General features: G+C 53.9%; 7 protein-coding genes across 7 annotated transcripts; 4 read left to right on the top strand and 3 right to left on the bottom strand.

Annotated features, from left to right (window-relative positions):
* Positions 1-4,378: 4,378 nt before the first annotated feature.
* Positions 4,379-6,664, top strand: PG986_000442 (uncharacterized protein; the record flags this gene model as incomplete). The annotated part of the gene is made up of 4 exons (XM_066836664.1): positions 4,379-4,386; positions 4,458-5,005; positions 5,098-6,089; positions 6,143-6,664. 4 exons carry the CDS (start codon positions 4,379-4,381, stop codon positions 6,662-6,664), a joined length of 2,070 nt encoding a protein of 689 aa, XP_066705557.1.
* Positions 6,665-7,469: 805 nt separating this feature from the next.
* Positions 7,470-8,256, bottom strand: PG986_000443 (Polyketide cyclase/dehydrase and lipid transporter; the record flags this gene model as incomplete). The annotated part of the gene is made up of 2 exons (XM_066836665.1): positions 7,470-7,718; positions 7,771-8,256. The coding sequence occupies 2 exons, from the start codon at positions 8,254-8,256 to the stop codon at positions 7,470-7,472; spliced, it is 735 nt and encodes a 244-aa protein (XP_066705558.1).
* Positions 8,257-8,723: 467 nt separating this feature from the next.
* On the top strand, positions 8,724-9,618 carry PG986_000444 (tRNAThr (cytosine32-N3)-methyltransferase; the record flags this gene model as incomplete). The annotated part of the gene is made up of 2 exons (XM_066836666.1): positions 8,724-9,057; positions 9,278-9,618. The coding sequence occupies 2 exons, from the start codon at positions 8,724-8,726 to the stop codon at positions 9,616-9,618; spliced, it is 675 nt and encodes a 224-aa protein (XP_066705559.1).
* A 26-nt stretch (positions 9,619-9,644) lies between these two features.
* Positions 9,645-10,061, top strand: PG986_000445 (uncharacterized protein; the record flags this gene model as incomplete). Its single annotated transcript, XM_066836667.1, has 1 exon — positions 9,645-10,061. One exon carries the CDS (start codon positions 9,645-9,647, stop codon positions 10,059-10,061), a length of 417 nt encoding a protein of 138 aa, XP_066705560.1.
* Positions 10,062-10,250: 189 nt separating this feature from the next.
* On the bottom strand, positions 10,251-11,234 carry PG986_000446 (protein-tyrosine phosphatase-like protein; the record flags this gene model as incomplete). Its single annotated transcript, XM_066836668.1, has 3 exons — positions 10,251-10,815; positions 10,902-11,084; positions 11,140-11,234. 3 exons carry the CDS (start codon positions 11,232-11,234, stop codon positions 10,251-10,253), a joined length of 843 nt encoding a protein of 280 aa, XP_066705561.1.
* Positions 11,235-13,840: 2,606 nt separating this feature from the next.
* Positions 13,841-16,438, top strand: PG986_000447 (uncharacterized protein; the record flags this gene model as incomplete). The annotated part of the gene is made up of 4 exons (XM_066836669.1): positions 13,841-13,886; positions 13,988-15,490; positions 15,550-15,848; positions 16,034-16,438. The coding sequence occupies 4 exons, from the start codon at positions 13,841-13,843 to the stop codon at positions 16,436-16,438; spliced, it is 2,253 nt and encodes a 750-aa protein (XP_066705562.1).
* Positions 16,439-17,296: 858 nt separating this feature from the next.
* On the bottom strand, positions 17,297-18,252 carry PG986_000448 (uncharacterized protein; the record flags this gene model as incomplete). Its single annotated transcript, XM_066836670.1, has 2 exons — positions 17,297-18,136; positions 18,220-18,252. The coding sequence occupies 2 exons, from the start codon at positions 18,250-18,252 to the stop codon at positions 17,297-17,299; spliced, it is 873 nt and encodes a 290-aa protein (XP_066705563.1).
* Between the last annotated feature and the right edge of the window lie 1,456 nt (positions 18,253-19,708).

Below are 19,708 nucleotides of genomic sequence, written 5' to 3' on the forward strand. Positions count from 1 at the left end.
TCACTTATGCCTGTGCTATACTGACTCACAGCAAACCATGCAGCCAACAAGTCGGGATATTCTACCCCTGACCGGCCGGGAACCATGATAGCCACCAACTGCCACTATTGTTGGCAGATCAGGTACGCGTGCTGTATTTGCAGAATGTCGACTTAATTGATACCCTACCAAAAGCTAGCAGCATGCAATCAGCCAGGGGCTATTGGGTAGAAGATGGTGGGATGATGTAGATTCGTTAGACGAGCCCACTGCCCCTCTGGCGTGGCTCCAGTCGCCCACAACGGACGCGGAGGCTGAGGGCGAGGCAGCAGGAGACAGTAATCGATCGAAAGACGAGGCGGCTCTTGCATGCACTTGGCACCTTCATTCGAAAGGAACTCTCACCGGAAAGTTTCTGAAAAGTCTCCCCACCCGTTTCTTTACCTTCATGTCGATGAACCGGACCCGGTCGAAGCTTGGGCAGCAAGGCGTTTCATTAGGCTCGCTATTGCCGGGCTGGGAGCCAAGGCTCACATCCACCAGCTACTGTAGGTTCCACTTAGGCCAGTCATGGCCGTTCAGCGAGTCAGCAGCGAATACTGTCGTTCAACGATGCAGACATCCTACTCCATATCCACCCCAGCCCTGTAGCTTGTCCTTTCTCGGTATGCCTGGGGCTGGTGTACGCGTTCTCGACCGTTATTAATACTAGTATGAGATCTTCTATCCCGTGGAGACAGCTCGATAAACACATAAACGGTGACTTGCGTATATCGGGGAACGGTATAGTAGCAGCAAGTGACTCGACCTTGGCGGAAGGACTAGTCCTAGCCTGGGTTTTGAAACCTATCGGTTGGTTCGCTCAGGCTGTCTGAGCCGGCTTCCTTGTTTTTCTACAATATTCTGGATGGCAGTTTTGTGTGCCAGACAGACTCACAGACAGACTCACCGGATTAGACTGTCATGTACTAAGCCTCGCTGGACTTCTAACCGTACCATTCAGCGGGGATCAGACATGCGTGCAACTAACTGAAGGCCTATTGGCTAGGACGACGAAGCTGCCTGTTCTACCTACATACTTCAGCGGCTTCCCTAACGTTGGGAGGAGGAGTCGTTGACGCAAGCACAGGTGCGCTGTCGGTCTCAGCGGACAATTCATTGGGCATGAGCCTCATGCACCTCAGAGTGAAGTGCTGCATATCGGCTATGCCCGCAACAGCAAGCTGCCTAGAACGAGCCGGGCCCTGAACTGGACTGGAGTGAGGGGCAGGGCAAAGTAGCAGCGTAGTAGTGCCCAGATAGTGCCCATAGCAACAGCGGTGTACTCTTCCTCCCACCATCCTTCCCTGCGACCCTGCCACCTTGCCCTTGCCCCTCCAACCCCGCCAGTCAGGAAGTCCCATTGAGTCTTGACTGACATTGGTTGTCGCTTCACAGGAGGTTTCAGATGTCAAGTCAAAACATAGACCAGGTAGAAAGAAAAAAAAACATGACGACATGTGACAGTATTGGATATAGTGATTATGTACATTATACTACAGCTATTCTCGTAATGATTTGGCGTCTGACATATTCAAAGTCGTGGTCTGTCCGGGTAAGCTCGATACAACGGCACACATCTCTTGATCTGCGACTGGATACACAGAAAAGCAGATGCCGGGGTTGGGTCCATCGCGCCGCAAGCACCGTCAGTCTATCAATGCGCCCCCAGTTTGCCCAGTACTTGATAACTACATACATACATACATACGCCCCGTGCGCGCTCTCCCCTCCGATTGCCCCGAACGAACAAGGAAGCCCTCGCGAGCTGGGTGCCCACTTGTGGCTCGAGGTTCCGATCGCAGTTCCAGAATATCCTTCCACTTGGTAGCTTATGTAGGGTTGAGGAGTATTTTATAGTCGTTCGTTATGTATCCCCTTGATGGGGACCAAGCTGCCTTTGGTGTATTCGGTACTTTTCGCAATAGTTGATATATCTGTTTGTCTAATTACGCGTTATATATACATTGAGGAATATTTAGTGCCGGGGTACAACGTTTATTCCACTAAGTATAATGCTTACCCTACTAGATATGTACTTACACAGGACGGATGGCATAGTGGGGGCAGCGCTGTCGCCATCAAGGGGATAAAGGCCCCGAATATAGACCGTTGCCACTACAGACCTCTGTCTAGACCACTGCGTGCGTCTGACACCGGCAATCCGTCTGCAAAATGCTACTGTAGAACGCAACCAGTTGTGTGCGCAGGAAATAACTCCCTGCTAATAAGATGAAACGATGACAAAGAAGTGTGTGCATGTAAGTAAACAATCGAATTGGAGGAGGTCGACAAAGCATGATTGATGGATGCACACTGCTTCCATCCCTTCTAACGCCTAATCTACCTTATTAGTTGCACTAGATGCTAGGCACAACGTGACCAACCTTGGCTCCCTTGGGCACACACTTATTAGGTGTGAGGACTAGTAATCAGCAACCACAACTTACCGAGAAGCTGGCTAGCCGTCGCGGTTTGAGAAACCCCCAAGGATTGGAAGAGAGAGAGAGAGCTGGCGGGCTGGGCAAGCTGGGCTGGGCTGCGAGACGTTACGTCGCTAGCTACAGCTAGCTGTATTACACACACCGTCATCTCGGATGCTGTTGAAGTCCACAGGCAAGCGGCAATAGCAGCAGGCACAGCAGGTAGGTTAGATTGAATCCTCCTCTCTCGGCCTTTTGTCAAAAACACGGCGGGACGGACAGACGGAGAGCCTTGTCGTGGCATACCATGTGCATACATACTACGGGGTGGCTAAGTAAGTAGGTACTTAGTTACGACATAGATACGATTTCTCCATCAATGCCTAGGTCAGGCAAATACAGCTGCTTCATGTAAGTCGGTAAGATAGAAAATGTAGACGGGCATGTAGGCAGGGTGTATGTCGTAGTACCTAGCATACATGGTTAATGCTTTGCTGACACCTATATAATAAGCGGTGGACTTCAGCCGCCCCCAAACCTGGAACGTCCTCATCTCTGCCGTCTTCTTGTCTTTCGTTACTGCTCGGGCCCATTTAAGAAGAGAGGGGGACCGCTTGTAGATCGAACTGGATCTTTCTTCGCAACCCATCGTTCAACCCCTCCATTTTGCCATCCGCGCGAGAGGGGACCGAAGAGAGACATACAGTGATAGACCGCAAGGGCTTGATCTGGTGCCTCCTCCTGACGATCCCCGCGTCACCTACCACCTGCCTACCTGCCTACAGACATTATTGTTACCTACTACTACTCCCCATTTGCATCTATTGATCTGTGCTGATACCCCAATACACATACTTCTGCTAAACAGGGATTGTGCTTTTCGGCTTAATCGCATAACAAGCTGGCGAGTGGTCACCTGCAGTCGCCCGTGTGTCCGTTTTGTTGCAGCGGAGTGCTCACCGCGCAGACTGGCTTGGGGGACGGAACTGGATTGGACTGGAGGGAACATTGGACATTGGACCGGCTTGGGACTGGACTGCCTAACCCAGCCCGCGCTTTGGCTGGAGCGAGACAAGCAGCACTGAGAGAGCAGAGACGAGAGAGAGAGAGAGAGAAAAAAAAAAAAAAAAGCCGACGAGGGGGCCGGTCAATAAGACCCAATTGCCTCTTTACCTTACCCAAACATTTTCGACGGTTTCTGCCCTTTGCGACCCAACTTGTGCAAAGCAACCGGGATCTTCCCTCCAGCGCTCACTTACACACACTGAGGCCCGTCCGTCACCTTGCTACGAATTCGTCTCCCCGCGAGTATTCCTCCCTCCCATCCAAACACCTACCTGCTTGCGATACAAAACCACCGGCTCTCGAAGAAGGAAACCTACTCCTTGCTTGCTTTTTCTCGGTTTCATTTTCCCACCGCCTGGTCCCTAATCTTTGTGGCCCTTTTGAGTTCGATAGCACGCCCGAAATTCGCACCAATTTCCCATATTGCTTCTTCGCTTACAGCCCAATCTCCAAATTCTGACCAAGGCCTCGGGACACCCACACCCGCCTACCTGCCTGTCTGCCTACCCTAACCTACCCGCCACTCGGAGACAACAACAATAACAACAACACTACCGCCGCCAACCGCCAATTTCTCTTTCCTCCCACCAACCTTCGCCGCCTCCTCGAACTAGTCGTCGAGCAGTTCTAGCCAATTACAATTTTAGCGGCGCCGACTCAGTTTCGCGACACTTGCTTGTTGTTGTGCGCATCCAACCACAAGCCAGCTCGAAACTCAACCATAAGCGCGGTGTTTCTAACCGCTCACACAGAAAGGGCCGTCCTATCCCCTAGAGTTTCTGTCTCCATTCCCCTTGGAGACAACCTTTGCCCCGGCTTTCTTGAGAGGAAGGGTCGGTAGTGAAGGACAGTCACATTTCACTTGACTCCTCATGTCTTCGTAGGTGCCCACCGCGAAACCAAAGACCCCGCATCCGCGCACGGCGACTGACTTGATACTTGGTGGTCCAGAGGCAGAGGGTACAACGTTCGAACTTACCACGCTGATCCTCCCGGCAATTGGTCTTCAAGCCAAGAAGACTCCTGGTCGTCGCAAGAGCAAGAAGAGGACGAAAACGAAGACTGGACGGATTCCCAAGAGGAAGACGACGACCTCGATCCCAACGACTCAGCCTCAACCGCACCCGGTCCTGCACAGAGCAGCTGGGCACAATCTAGAGTCACGGTTCGCCAACCGGTTCGCCGTCACGTCGTCCAAGCAAGGGCTCATTCCGATTTTCGGCACGTCGCGCCGAACCCAGAGCCCAGTCTGGATTCTGAAGACCCATACTACGGGCCGCGCGCCCCCTTCGGGGCTCCCAGTGGGGGCCTAGGGGGCGCCGGCGGCCCAGGCCCAGTCGGTTACTACGGTGGTCGTGGTCAGCATCCGGGGCCGTATGCACCACCAAGCCATGCTGGCGCCTACGGTCCTCCAGCCCCCTATGGAGGGCAGCAGCAGATGGTGCCGTACGGAAACCAGTACAATCCCTTCGCGGCAAACAACGCTGCCCCTGGCGGAGGTTACTTTGGCAATGACCACAGGGGTGGCTGGGGTGGTGGTGGTGAAATGATGCCGTACCCTGGAGGGCAATACTTTAACGGTGGTGGCCAGTACCCAATGCCTCAAGCCATGCAACAATATCAGCAGTGGGCTTCTCCTCCTCCCCCACCAACGGAAATTGCTCCCCGTACGCCTGCTCCTCGTACGCCGGCCCCACCACCAGAGCCCCCAAGGAAGATCCCGAAAAGGAGGCAATGAAGAAGAAACTCGCAGAGATCGAAGCTGCGCAAGCTAAGGCGGAAGCCGATGCAAAGCAACGAGAGCTGGAAGCCAAGATACGCGCCGAGGCCGAAGATGCTTTCAGGAGGAAAATGGAAGAGATGGCCCGAGAAGAAAAGGCCAGGGCAGAAGAGAGAGCAATCGCTCTAGAGAATGCCAAGAAGCAGATTGAGGAGGCCAAGAGAGAAGCTGAAATTGCCGCTCGGGAAGCCATTGAGGCGGAAAAGAAGGCCGAGGCCGAACGCGCAAAAGCTGCAGCAGAAGCTATTGCCCAGGCAGAGCGAAACGCGCGAGACATGCTTGCAGCAGAACGCAAGGCCGACGAGGAGCGAGCCAAAGCCGCAGCAGAGGCTGTGGCCAAAGCAGAGAGAGAAGCCCGGGACAAGCTCGAGGCGGAACGCAAAGCCGAAGAAGAGAGGAAGAAGAAGGAAGCCGAAGCTGCCGCTCTGGCCGAGGCTCAGGCCCAAGCCAAACTTGAAGCTGCCCTCAGGGCAAAGGAGGAAGCTGAGGCCGCTGCTAAGAAGAAGGCCGATGAGGAAGCCGAATGGCGCAAGAATCTCGAGGCTGAAGCCAAATTGAAGGCAGACCTCGAGGCACGGGCAAAGGTGGAAAAGGAGAAGAAGGATGCCGAGGACGCCGCGGCCGCCGCAGCAGAGAAGAAGAAGGAGGAGGATGCTTACAAGAAAAGGCTCTTGGAGGAAGCCAAACAGAAGGCCGAGGAGGCAAACAAGAAATCGATGGGTAAAGACAAGGCCCCCATTCGATTCAAGGATGCCGTTGGGAGAAAGTTCAGCTTCCCCTTCCACATATGTCAGACTTGGCAGGTAAGAATCGGCCTCCCTATTCGTTGATTGACGCATGGCTAACATAATTATAGGGCATGGAAGAGCTCATCAAGCAAGCCTTCTTGCATGTCGACGTTATTGGACCACATGTACAAGCTGGCCACTACGATCTCCTTGGTCCCGATGGCGAGATCATTCTCCCCCAGGTCTGGGATAAAGTGATCGAACCCGATTGGGCCATCACGATGCATATGTGGCCGATGGACAGGCAACCAAACCCAGCAGCCCACTTGGCAGGTCGGCCCGGCGGTGTGCCTCCTGGGGTTAGAGCTCCCGGGATGCCTATGCCTGGCCGTCCTGGTATGCACGGCATGCCCATGGGTATGGGACAGCGCCCGGCCGGCCCACCGATGGGAGGGCATCATCCCGACCACCACGGACAACATGGCGCCCCTCCACCACCTCCACATCCAGCAATGCGCCCAGGTGGCATGGATCCTCGCATTATCCAAGTAGAGAAGAAGTCGTCCAAGAAAAAGGCACCAAAACCTGCTGCCGGTGGCTTTTTGCAATTCATGGCGGGGAAACAAACCAAGCCGAAGAAGTCCTCGTAAGTCAATGGCATCTATCCTTTTCGGCGTTCTATATCGGCCATTACTAACCCTTCCTCTTCTAGACGAAAGTAGCTTTCAGCGTAACCCACGGATGATGGGTGCCAAAGGAACGTCGGAAATTGTCGAATTTACTGCATATATTCTGTCTCATCTATTTTATAGTTTCGAGACCTTCCTCTTTTCTTTGCTTACTGATTTATGGCATTATACCCCGGCTAAAGACAGTCTGATCATTGTTCTGGGACAGGAGTAGCTTGTCTGGTTTCTTTCAAAGGCGGTTGCGGACTGGCGATGACCACTAATCTGTCTTGGGTACTTCTACATCGAATTGGTTGGATATTTGACTACCACCGCCCTCTAGAGCTGGTGGTCTGAATAATCGCCAATTCTATATTATTTGGATTTGACTATTTGGGAGGAGGCGAGACGAGACGAGACATGTTGAAGTGGAAGCGTTGGCTTTTACAATAAGGTTTACGGGGCCATGATACGAGGAATTAGGGCGTTTAGGCAAGCATGAGTCATGTTGGGGAGTATACGATGGTTGAGTGTCTTTGACTGGTGTCTTCTTTTTTATATTTATACAGTGGAGTGGTCCAACCATGGAGTTTCGAGTCAAACACGAGCCAAATAAATACAATTCAAAACAATTCCAATCCTCTCTTGTCCAAACTCCGTCGCCAATGCGTGGTTCTAAAAATGTGCCTCTATGCTGCCGTTGTTGGAGCTGACACTGTACAGTCTAGCTAGTAGAGGGTTCGAGAGGTACAGCCTCCTTCGATTGCTCTTAACTTCCCCCAGAGGTTCATGATTTCCTAGGGTTACCCAGCACGCGATGTGCCTCCTTGACAAAGGCTTCCACCATGACGGGCGCCAGCTTGTCGGCGACGGCCGAGCTGACCGCGGCGTACAACGGATTTGAGAACCGGTATCTGAGGCTCAGGTCCACCACGCTCCAGTCGACCTTTGACGCCCCCGTCGTGTCCGTATTCGGCAGCGGCCGCACCGTCCAGCGCGTCACCAGGCTCTTGAAGACGCCCCCACGGCCCCCCGCCTATGCCGGCCCCAGGGCCCGGATCTCGCAGGCCCAGGCGTTCCAGCTCCGCGGCGGGGATCTCGGGGCCTGCCTCGCCGGAGATGGCCTCGACGATCCGCCCCGGGACGCAGAAGACTCGGCTCGTGTACGTCTCCTGCAGGCCGCCCCAGCCCGCGGTGAGATCGGCTTGCGCGGGCCAACGCCTCTGGGCTTGAGCGGTGTTTTTCTCTTCAGGTGATGATGGCGAAGAAGAAGAGGGCAGAGGCGCCGGGTCCGTCCAGCGCGTCACCCGCGCCGAGGCGCAGTAGGGTAGGAACCGCGGGTAGCTGTCGATGTCGGCGATGATCTCGTACAGCCGGTCCGAGGCGTAGGGGAGCGTGCGCCGGGCCGTTAGGTGCTGTGGGGGACTGTTGGCGTCGGGCATGGAGAGGCCGGGGATGTTGAGAAAGCCGCGGCGGGTTTGGTGGGCGAGTGAGGGCGCCCAAGGTCGTGCGACGGCTCGGGGCGCATTGCGGGCGAGCCGCTGGGCGCAGGGCCTGAGGCTTGTCGTCGCCATGCTGTGTTGGATCGGGTGGAGAGGTTGTCTACGAGATTGACAAGTAAAGAGCGACTTTCGTCGTTATGAATCCATCATCAGCGACTGGTTCAATTGTTTCCTCCGAATCATGGAAAACCAAAGATCGTGACGTCGACCATAATCGTGCTACTATCGCCAGTCTTTCTCGATGCGATCTCGGCTTGGCAATCGATAAAAAGTTCCAGCCACAGATAAATCGCATCTTTGCTCGGCCAGCCACGATCTGGTTGGTTTGGTGGCCCCCCCGCGCCCCACCTTGCTGGCTTCCTCAAAAGTGCTTTCAATATTTTTTTCCGCTCTGAGAAAACTTCTTCCTCCCAACTCAGCAAATAAACAAGAAGCCTTTTGCGCCGATTGTCAGCTTGCCAGCATGGGCCCGAGAAGTCGGTCGTGAAACACCCATAGCTTCAGTGACATACTGAGAGTGCATTCTTATTTCATTCGATATGGCTTCCGCCGCAGCATGTGAGCTGCCGCCAGCCTCGACCGAGCAAGAGCTGGCAGACAAGGCCTCCACGCTCGTGCTGGAAGAGAAGGATGTCTCTCCTGCCGTCGAGGCTGCCGCGGCTACCTCGCTACCACCGCACCGGAGCCATGATCCCCAGCACAACATGAAGCGGACAGATCCCTTCCAGTTCGGGTCCCGCTTCCTGCAACAAGATGACAACGTCTTCGAGTTCAATGCGTGGGACCACGTGGAGACTGACGACACCTACAAGGAGTACGCTGAGGAGCAATTCCAGAAGCAACGCGAGTCGCCAGTCTCCGACTTTGACAAGAGTAAGTCACGAATTCCTCTACTACCACTCACTTACCACACATTTTCTCATACGACCCTGGCTTGGATGATGATTCCCAACAATCGCATAGTTCATCTGATTAAGATGATGACAAACTGTAATAGCAAATGTCTTTCGCTCCCATCTGACTTCCCAAGCCAAACACAATTCTTTTGTCACTTGACCATTGCAGAGAAGCCTCGTGCTAACTTTCTTATCAGCCAGATTCAATTCAGACCCTGCCAAATGGTGGAACCTTTTCTACAAGAACAACACGGCCAACTTCTTCAAGAACCGCAAGTGGCTACAACAAGAGTTCCCTATCCTGGGTAAGGTCACTGAAGAAGATGTCGGTCCCGTAGTAGTCCTGGAAGTCGGTGCTGGCGCCGGTAACACGGCCTTTCCTATTCTGGCAAACAACAAGAACCCTAAGCTCAAGGTACACGCGTGCGACTTCTCCAAGAAGGCCGTGGAAGTCATGCGTGGTCATGAAGAGTACAACACCGAGCACATGCAAGCTGATGTGTGGGATGTTGCAAGTGATGAGCTCCCCCTGGACTAGGAGAAGGCTCAGTAGATGTCGTAGTCATGATCTTCATCTTCTCTGCCCTATCCCCGTTGCAGTGGAAGAAGGCTGTTCAAAACATCTACCGTGTCCTCAAGCCCGGCGGCGAAGTCTGCTTCCGTGACTATGGAAGAGGTGATCTCGCGCAGGTCCGGTTCAAGAAGGGCCGATACCTGGATGAGAACTTTTACATTCGTGGTGACGGTACGCGCGTCTACTTCTTCGAAGAAGACGAGCTCGCCAAGATATGGAAGGGCGAGACTCTGCCCAACATGAGGCCCACGGAGGGTGAAGATTCATCACCCGCCGCCGAGACGACGGAGCCGAAAGAACTTTTCGATATAGAAAACCTTGGCGTTGACCGAAGACTCTTGGTAAATAGAGCCAAGCAGTTGAAGATGTATCGGTGCTGGATGCAAGGTCGTTTTAGAAAGAAATAGACATCATTTTCCAGCAACACTAATGTTCCTTTGTACTTGGTATGGTTCGCTACCTCCTGTGCACCCTGGATCGAGCCTACCCTCCCCCGTACGATGCTACGTTTGACGTGCCTAAAATGCCTATTGTATGCAAATATGTACTATCAGACAACAATTTAACTCGAGCTGCCCACGCCCATGTACACGTAATCATGCGCCTAGCACCTCGACTAACCTGCGCCGCTTGTCGCTACCAAACTCTATGCTATCTAGGTAAGCCTCAACACCACCATATTGGCTCTCGAGGTGGTCGTGGATCCTGGCGACAAAGTCGGGAGGGCAGTCGCCCCAATCGGGCGTCAGGCCGATCTCTTCGATCTCGGCGATGCGAGTCTCACGGTCCGCCTCGAGGGCTTGCTGCGTCAGAAGGTAGTCGTGGCTGATGGCCTCGAGCGGCACGCCCAGAGTCATGAGGACGAGGGCGACGATGAGGCCCGTCCGGTCCTTGCCCTGGGTGCAGTGGACCAGGATGGGGAGGGAAGGATCGCCGCCGCCGCCACCGCCGCCACCGTTGACACCGCTGACACCGCTGCTGGTGGTAGCGGGAGCGGGAGGTGGTTCCAGGAAGGCGTTCAGGGCCTCGAGGATGTCGGCGCCCGAGTAGTCGAGGGTGTCGAGGCCCATGCCCACGAGGCCGCGCGGGAGCATGACTTCCTGACTCATGATGCGGATGGCGGCGATGCGTTGGCCGAGGATGTAGAGGAAGATGAGTTTGCTTTGTGGAGACTGATTTAGCATATTTTCTCATACATACAAGTTGGGGTAAGTTGAGTATGTGTGTCCAGGACGGGTACTACTCACAATAACCCGAGCCAGGATAGCTGGCTGATGAGGAACTTTTCGAACTTGCCACCCGTGATCTTGATCTCGAGGTACCGCAGGCCGGGGATCTGGACGGGCTCGGCCAGGGCGGCGTTTGACTGGAGAAGGGCCGGGACTTTGAGGTCGGCTTGGCGCTTCTCGGCTTGCTTGACATGTTCGGTTCTGGGGAATGGGTCAGCTGCTATCTTAAAGAGGTCAAGACTGAGAGAACACATACTTGGTTCGCAAGTCTATCACTGTCTTGATCCCATATTCATCCTTCAGCCTGCGGCGGTCTTCCGGGCTGGCATCATCTTCAAAGGTACTTGGCATCAGCACTCTGGAAAGAAAGCTTCACGGACGATGCTATAACCTGGGGAGGAGGCAGCCACGTGACCGAGAGTGGTATAAGAAGCACTCACCTGGCCGCGCTGATCGGAAAAAGACACCCTCTCGAACAAGCCTAGGTGATGGCACACCGCTGTTTAGTTTCAGGTCCTTCTCGGATATCGATAGCCGCAGGAGTAGAGGTTTACCTCTTTCCACATTGGGTATTAACGGTTTGGCCAACGTCTCGAAAGTTCTGGACGTTGTCGAGAATTGCATTGTGGTCCATTTCGCCCATATTGCCAAGATATGATGCAGTCAGTGAATTGCCGATACAATGGGAACGTAAGATTGGCGGTTTCTCTTGGCTGTATCTGGTGTGAGTATGGCTGCAGCTTTTTTGGCTGTGACGACTATACTGCAGTTTTTCTTGGAAGTGCGTTCGTTGGCTGGCTGTGTCGGATCTACTTGGCGTATTTTTTCGCTTACAGGCAGGGGGTTATCAGATGCACGCACTTTCGTCTCCGCTTTCTTACAGGCAGGTTTTACGCAGAACCACAGGGCTGAAGCAAGAACGTAGATCATTTCAGCTTCCAAAACGACTTGATCTCCATTACCAAATTACAATATATAGGTATGAATATGGAAACTGAACATTGCAGCAATTCACCCAGTCGAATACCAGTGGGCCTGATTACTTAAGGAGATACCCCAAGACTTGGACCTTGAAACATCAGGCGCTCGGTTTCAGCAACATCGGATGTTTGTTCGAACTGAAGCTCGGCTGGAGCTGAAGCTGCAGGTGACAGCTGCTTTTGGCACACAGCTAGTACGGACGGCAAACTGAGCTATCCCATCTATTATGTCGATCATCATGTCAAGGGGTGTGTTGCTTCTTTGGACTCTGGAGGTCTTGGCAAATGCTGGAAACAAACAAAACGCGGAATCCTTCCACCGTGAGGGCAATGGTTTTTCTTTTCTTGTGTGACACAGCTCTTCCAGCTAGGAACGTCAGATTGGCATTCCACAACCTGCTTTGAGGAAAGAGAGCTCTCATCTCAGAACACTAATAAACAGTCATACCACTGCAAGTTCTTGCCCGCCGTCGTTCTCGGTGCATGAAGACTGGGAAAAGGACAGATCTAGAGCCCGTTTCGTCTGCCGGTTGCCATTGGCGATGCGCACGCTGCCACCTGAATTGGTAGTGTCACCTGAAAGGATGCCCATTCGGAAGAATCTCTGAGCGGTTACAAGTAAAGCATGTAGTTAGTTAAAAAAAATCAATATTGAACAGAAGCGGGAGGCATGCGGAAAACGGTGAAGGGGCCCTTGTTCTGGCTAAAAAGCTCCCCAGATGGCTGCTAACCACCAGGGATTCCCATATCGTTTGTGCGAGTCCCCCACCCACGCGTCATTACCTAAGTACATGGCCCGTCGGATTCTGTCCAGGTGATCGATATCAGAAACTGAAAGATGGTGTTTGTCCAAATAAATGACTATGTATATACATATGGAATTCTAACTATGAGTATGGATCTACAGGGCCCATCATCCGCAATATCGCAGTGGTCACCTCAAAAGACGGAATGATATGTTCGGCAGATGCAAAATATACTTCTCTAGAGAGAGTCAAATATCAATTGGTACGTCTCCCAGGTCCCTGATACCCTCCTACGACCTCGACTACCGGTCTGCCGGCCCCCTGAGCAGCTCCTAGCTGGGTGGAATGGACGTGGTGGCTTTTCTGTGATCAGTGTCTCCCATTCAAGGAGACCAGGATCGCATCCCGAGCGATCCTAGAGGCTCCACTCCACCATGACCAAGGGTGGGCCCGACTGCATGTCCAGACCGGAGAGCCTGTCGAGTGACGTCAAGAGATCCTGTCCAAGCAAAAGTAAGCTCCAAGCCTCGCACTCGAATTCTGCGCAGGAGGCCAGGAGGCCCAATGGCCGCAGGCAGAACCCGACACCCAAGACAGATCTAAGCCAGCGTGCCAAACACCATCGCCGTGAAAGGGGACTAAAGGGCTGTCTAACACAATCATGACGGTACTGTCTTGGGACTCTATGTAGGCCACCGCTAGCCCATAGCCCATAGGTTGGGTGAAGGGCCTCCCGTCGCATCCAGTCTAGTGCAGTCCACACTGCATCTTCGACCGCTGCCATGATTGCCAGTGTCCGTAGTACTTAATTCTACACTGCCGCTGACGAGATCATGCTGGAATTCCCCTTGCTTCTTCTTTTTGGGCAAATGACTGCGGAAAAACGCATCTCGTCCGGTGTCACACACATCAGCAAACCTACTTACCCATCCAGAGACACGCATAAGCGAACCCTACCTACCTAGCCACGAACTCTCCGTACCGTTTCTAAGAATCACCAGAGGTGGTGACTGAGCAGGCAACCCACGGCGCATCGCTGACTGGACGTTTCGCGCATTCGGGGAATATCGAGTCCCCATCACGGCCTCCACCTGAAAGGAAACCTCGGAGGCGGGACCTTTGCGGGCAATACAACGGGGACAAGGGACTTGGAAACTGCAGATCCGGGTCGCTTACAGAGAGCCCAGCCCTTTATTTCTAAGGTTGCTTCGCGCAGCCCGTGCCAATTAAAATGCAGGTCCAACAAACCCATGACGACACCTCCACTATACCTGCAGGTGAGACTCTCCCATTGCCATATTTAGCCCTCTTGCAGGGAGTGCTCTCCATTCTGCCTCCACCCATATTAAAGTATCAAGTATTAACTTCAACCTTCAAGGCCACCACGGCCGACTGGTATATGCGCAACCGCGAGATCTGCCCAGTTACCCCTCGATAGGACTTGCGCCAAACGGTTCTGCTGCCAGCGCTGCTGCTTCTTTAGGTTGGCAGAGTAAGAAGTCACCTGAGATCTGGACCCCGGATAGGTCGGCCTCGGCTTCCGCTGCTGCCGTGCTCGCCAAAGACCACAAGATGGCTACTGCCTGGGCCCCCAAACCTAGCAACCACGGTGCGCAGGCGGCCCTGCTTGCCCATAAGGCTGCTACCCGAAGCGCAGAGAGTGGGAAACCTTCTGCGACCGACCACGGCCACACAGCAGCCACATCAGCCTTCAACGCCGACCGATCCTCTCGACGAAATCCCCACGCCTCCGTGCCCATCGACCGACAGCGCTCACTTGTCGCTGCCAAAGGCACCATGGCTACCCCGACCACCACCAGACGCTCGCGCGCCAACACCTTACCTTCTACCGCCAAGAAGCAGGAGGCCTACCCGGACGAGTCCAACGCCGCCGCCAATGCGCTGAAGGCCGCAACGGCTGCGCACAAGCCAAAAGCATCCGCGTCCCCGAGAGAGACTGCTGGCGCGACGCCGTTTGTGCACATGAATCGCCAGATGTTTACGTCGAAACCACCGGTCCAGCCCGTGGTAGACGAGCAGCGGCGGGAGGATGTGCTCCACGCCTCCGCCCTCGCCATGGCCAAGAAGATGTTCGACCAGCAACAAAAGGTCATCGACCAGACCAAGAAGACACAAAGCCAAAAAGACGCAGCCCCGCACTCGCGGCGGCGCAGGTCAAGCAGTTTCAGCGACGACGATCAAGCGCCCCCTATGCAGTTCAACAGCCTACAGGATGCCGCCTACAAGGCTGCACAGGCGAGGCTGGCCAAGCTGGAGATCAACATGTCAAGTCGAAACTACAAGGACTATTATGGGCAAGGCCAGTCGCCACGGAAAACCAAAATGAGAGGAAAGCTTACTAGGAGGCGATCTTCCAGCGAGGGTGACATCCGCAATGATCGCGAGCGGTCCGAGCAGATTCGTCGCCAGATGTCTATCTTCAACAGCAAAGTGTCTCAGGTGGACCAGCAGAAGCGGCAGCATGATCGCGACGCTCTCATGGCGGCCGCACAGAGGAACGTCTCGGCGCGCCTAAAGGGCATGGATGAAAAGATTGCCAAGGAGACGGGCATGATACCGCCTTCGACCAAGACTTCATGGGATTCCAAGGCCCATGCTGCAGCCCAGTTGCGCAGCGACGACCGTCTCAGCAAGCACGGCAAGATCGACCTTGGTGCTGGTAAGTACATGGAGCAGGAGGATATCGATGCGATCGCCGCGAGCAGGGTGCAGCCGGTCATCGACGAGATCAACGAACGGGCGGAGCAAGAGCACGCCAGGTTGACGGAACAGAGGCTGGAAGAGGAGCGTCAGAAGGAAGAAAAGGAGATCGAGAAACAGAGGGAACAGGAAGTCAATGACATCAACAAAAAGTTGAAAGGTACGTAAAATCTTCCGGTGTTTAGGAGATGCCCGTCGGTTTGGCTAACACTCGAGTAGAGCAAGAAAAGCAAGAAGCCAAGGAGCGAAGGCAGGAGGAGAAAGCGGAGGCCAAGGCCAAGAAGGAGGAAGAGAAGGCTGCCAGAGCCGAGCAGAAGCGTCTTGCCAAGGAGGAAAAGCGCAAGTCTGCGGCCGTCGCAGTGGCGGCTCCCACCGACGTGGCGGCGCCGCGCGAGGAGGAAATCGCACCGATCGAGCGGGTCGAACTGAACGATGCTGGTCAACCGGTCAGGGTTCCCGCATCTGCACCTGCCACCATCACCACCCCTGAGCCCCCACGGAGGGCGCCGCCACCACACGTGCGGAGCATGACCTTGACATGCCGGATGCGTCCGCCATCCGGAAGCACAGAACCAAGTCGAGCGGATCCTCAGGGGACAAATCTCCCACGATTCGGGTGAGGTCTTGGTTCAAATCACACTTCCACCGGGGATCCAAATCGGACGTGGAGCAGCAGGAGAACAACACAACTACTAAGCCAAAGGAAAAAGGCAAGAGACAATTCATCGGCGGTGCGGCGTTGACGGGCTTTGGCTCGTCGTCGCAGAACGGGAGCACGGCCAGTGTTAACAATGCTCGTAGTAGCAGCAGCGTCCACGCCGTAGCCATGGCCGGTAGACAGTCATCACCACAGCAGCAGCCGGACGTCTTCTCGTCCTCCTCGCCGGGCCACTCGCTGGCGCCGTCCGTGAGCCTTGCCAACCCGGAAGCTGTCTCGCCCATGAGCAGCTCCAGCGAAGACGAGTACTTCCATGACGTGGCACCGGTGATTAGTCATACCTCTGCCAACGGGGCGGGAGGTTTGAGCCCGCCGCGTCCGATGGGGGACCCGGCGTCAAGGAAGAGTCATAGTCCCAATCGGGACTCGAGGTTCCTGGAGATTATATGAATTGGTGGAGTCTCAAACACTAAGATTATTTCTCTCTTCTTCACTACGGAGTCCTTTTACCTCTTCTCCTAATTTGAATTAATCCACATTACTTTCTTAAGAAAAATGATGGTCTAGTGAGTAGCTTAGGTGTAAGATTGGTATACGTTCGGGCAGGGAAACGGGTTATGAAACCGAATATTCCTATGTATGTATATTACATTTTGGCGGTTGCTTTACGGTTCGTTTCATGAGGGTTGGTTTGGGGAAAGACATGATTTCGCTGGCTAGCCCCCTTTCTGTATGCAGGTCGCGTCGAGGACGCATTGAATGAACAAGGATCGAAGCATAACGAGAGGTGATCACCTGGCAACAGTGTCTGGTGTCATTTTGGTGATCGTCAGCGTTACTATAGGTTAATAGTAATGATGCGAAGTGCATTTTGCAACATGAATCATGTACAGGGACTGCGAATTAGGTACTCTTGTCCCAACCACGGGGTATTTCCACTCTGCTAAAGGATCAAACTATATCATATACATGGCAAAGACGGATTGAAATAGGTGGTGATGATTAAATGATTAATTATCGAAATTTCAGTCGTTCTATCAGATCTGTAATCTCGCTCTATGCTGTTGATGCAAACCCATGCTGATCCGGAACGCCATGCCGAATGTTGTCATGATCAATACAGCCCATATACAAAATTGGTATCTTGTTCCGCAGTCGCTATCCGTAGTCGTGTTCGTCGTATGCTTTTCCTTCAATGCCTTGTGATTCTTCTCATTCTATAGGTAAATCGGATGCTATATAATAGGAAGTTTTAATGTCGTGTTGTGTTTAGTCTTGCCGATCGGATCGGGTGGGGGCCAAGATCTTCTAGAAGTTGGCGCCGGGCCCCACGCGACCCGTATGCAGCGGCCGCTGGCTGTCCTCGGTGAATCGCGAGCCGACGCCGACGCCGCCGCCGCCGCTGGCGGGGTGGTCGAGGTTGGACTGCTCGGCCTCGGCCATCTCGGCGGAGCTGGCGTTCATGCCGGTTGTCTTGAAGCCGCGGCCGTTGGCGGTGTAGCGGGCGGGCCAGAGGTCGACGAAGAAGGAGAAGACGTAGAAGGAGAAGACGAAGGAGACGACCCACTCGATGATGGCGGCGTCGTCGTAGCGCTTCAGGAAGTTGGTGGCGGCGAAGGCGACGGCGAGCAGGAACTCGACGATGATGAAGGTGAGCTTGATCCAGAAGGAGATGCGCAGGACGCGGTGCTCGCGGTACTTGATCCCCAGGCGCTGGTACTCCCAGCAGATGAAGACGGCGGAGAGCAGGTAGCCGGCGATGAAGAGCAGCAGGAAGATGTCGTGCAGGGTGTGGTAGTGGGCCGTGTCGAAGCCGGAGAGGCAGGTGAGGCCGATGGTGCCGACGAAGGCGAAGACGATGGTCAGGCCCGACAGCACCTTCTCGGTGCGGCTCACGTTGGGGACGAGGCGGCCGCGGTGGCGGAGCCAGCGGTCGGCGCCGAAGGAGAGGTCCAGGAAGATGGTCGTGATGATGCAGCCCGTCACGAAGAGGGGCTTGAGCTCGGCCGCGCCGACGTCCGAAATGTAGGCGATGGTCTGGTCGCCCTGCATCGAGGGGTACTTGACGCGGTGCGTGTCGACGATCCAGTAGATGAGCAGGCCCAACAGGGTCGCCAGCCACATGACTCCGGATATCAAGGGCAATACCTGGGAGGCATCATGATGTTAGTCAAGGTTCTCTATAATTCTCTTGCTCCATCTCGAAGGCATCAAGAATGTGATGGACTTACCCAGTAGGGGAAATGTGCACGGTATGTCGCCATGACTGCTTTGTTGCTTGTTTGTTGTTACAAGGGAGATTGAAAAAAGCTGAGCGAGCGACTGTCTGTCTGTCTGTCTGCCAAGCGCAAACAGCAGTATCAAGGCGATAATATACAGCGGAGTGTATCCAACATAGGATCTCAGGAAGGATCTCGGTTTTTCCTTTGCATGTATGTATTGGCAAATTGTAAAAAAAAATTGAAAAAAGAGCGCGCAGCCTTCTTTTGCTGATTAAAACGGATAGGGTTGTCCAGATAGTATGACCTCACCTGCTCCCCGGTCTGACAGGTTGGTTGACAGGGCCTGCGAAACTGGTTTCGTCATACGGGGGAGATTGCCATGATTGCATAACGCTGGGCTGGCGCGTAGTAGGGTGGCAGTTGTGCGGGTTCTTGTGCGGGCGGCAGTTCTAATGTTCTGAAGGACCCGAACAGCAGCTAATCTCAGCGGCTTCTTCGGGACTTCGTGCGTGTTTGTACCACCATCCATCTTTCTAAGCACTAAGCAGAAGGACTTTCTCTTCTCTCTCTCTCTCTCTCTCTCTCTCTCTCTCTCTACTTATTACATACGCTCTGCGTCTTGTCCTACCGGGCTGAGCGAAACTTCTCAGCCCGTCAGCGTAAAAATGACGTCAGGTTTCGAGATGGATGGAAAATTGGGATTTCTTCGCAGCCTAGCCTAGCCAGCCTAATGGAGCGCCATCTGCAGATCCTGCGGGAACTGTGGTATGTGCTTGGCCTACATAGTGCAGGGGACTTCGGGGCTATTGAGCTGCAACTCCGAATGCTTACTTGCTTAGCCCGTCGTGCGTGGGCGAGTGGCTGGGGTGTTGGCATTTCACTCGGGGTCCTGGCTCGGGGTTAAATGCCAGTATGAATCCCGTGGATGCGAGGATTTAATAAAGCTCGAGGGAATCAGGCCAAGTAAAGACAAAGTTCTTCTGTCAGGGATTCGAAAAGGTGCACTCTACAAACACGTACCGCTATTCCACGATGCAAGCAAAACATGCTTGGATTCGCCAAGATATACCCGACCTAATCTCTTGTTGCTAGTTGGGAGCCAGCCACCCCAGGCAAGCCAGGTGCTGCTAGAAGCGATCAGCTGGGATATTCAGTGCTTGAAACAACAACAGTGGTACAAAGGGATTAGGTGAATAGCGATTCATGCTATGTGGAGCAGGCGGTGTCCTTGACTTGCGGCAGCCGGCCTCAGGTTCCTTGGCAGCACCACTAACATCGTCTTTTGCTATAATAAGTATACAGACAGTAGTGGAATTGAAAAGGCAATACTAAACGTTGAAGGTGTTTACAATATCGAATAACCAAATAGGAAAGTGTTGCTCGGCAAAATTGAATGGTTTCGACCTTTTGAGGCCGCAAACGTAATACCCACCTGGATTTGGTGGTTTGGAGTTTGGAGAGGCATGTGCTATCCCTACCTACCTACCTACCTAGCCTG

This window comes from Apiospora aurea (genome assembly GCF_038362705.1).
Source record: "Apiospora aurea strain CBS 24483 chromosome Unknown utg000001l_segment0_segment0, whole genome shotgun sequence".
NCBI classification, from domain to species: Eukaryota; Fungi; Ascomycota; class Sordariomycetes; order Amphisphaeriales; family Apiosporaceae; genus Apiospora; species Apiospora aurea.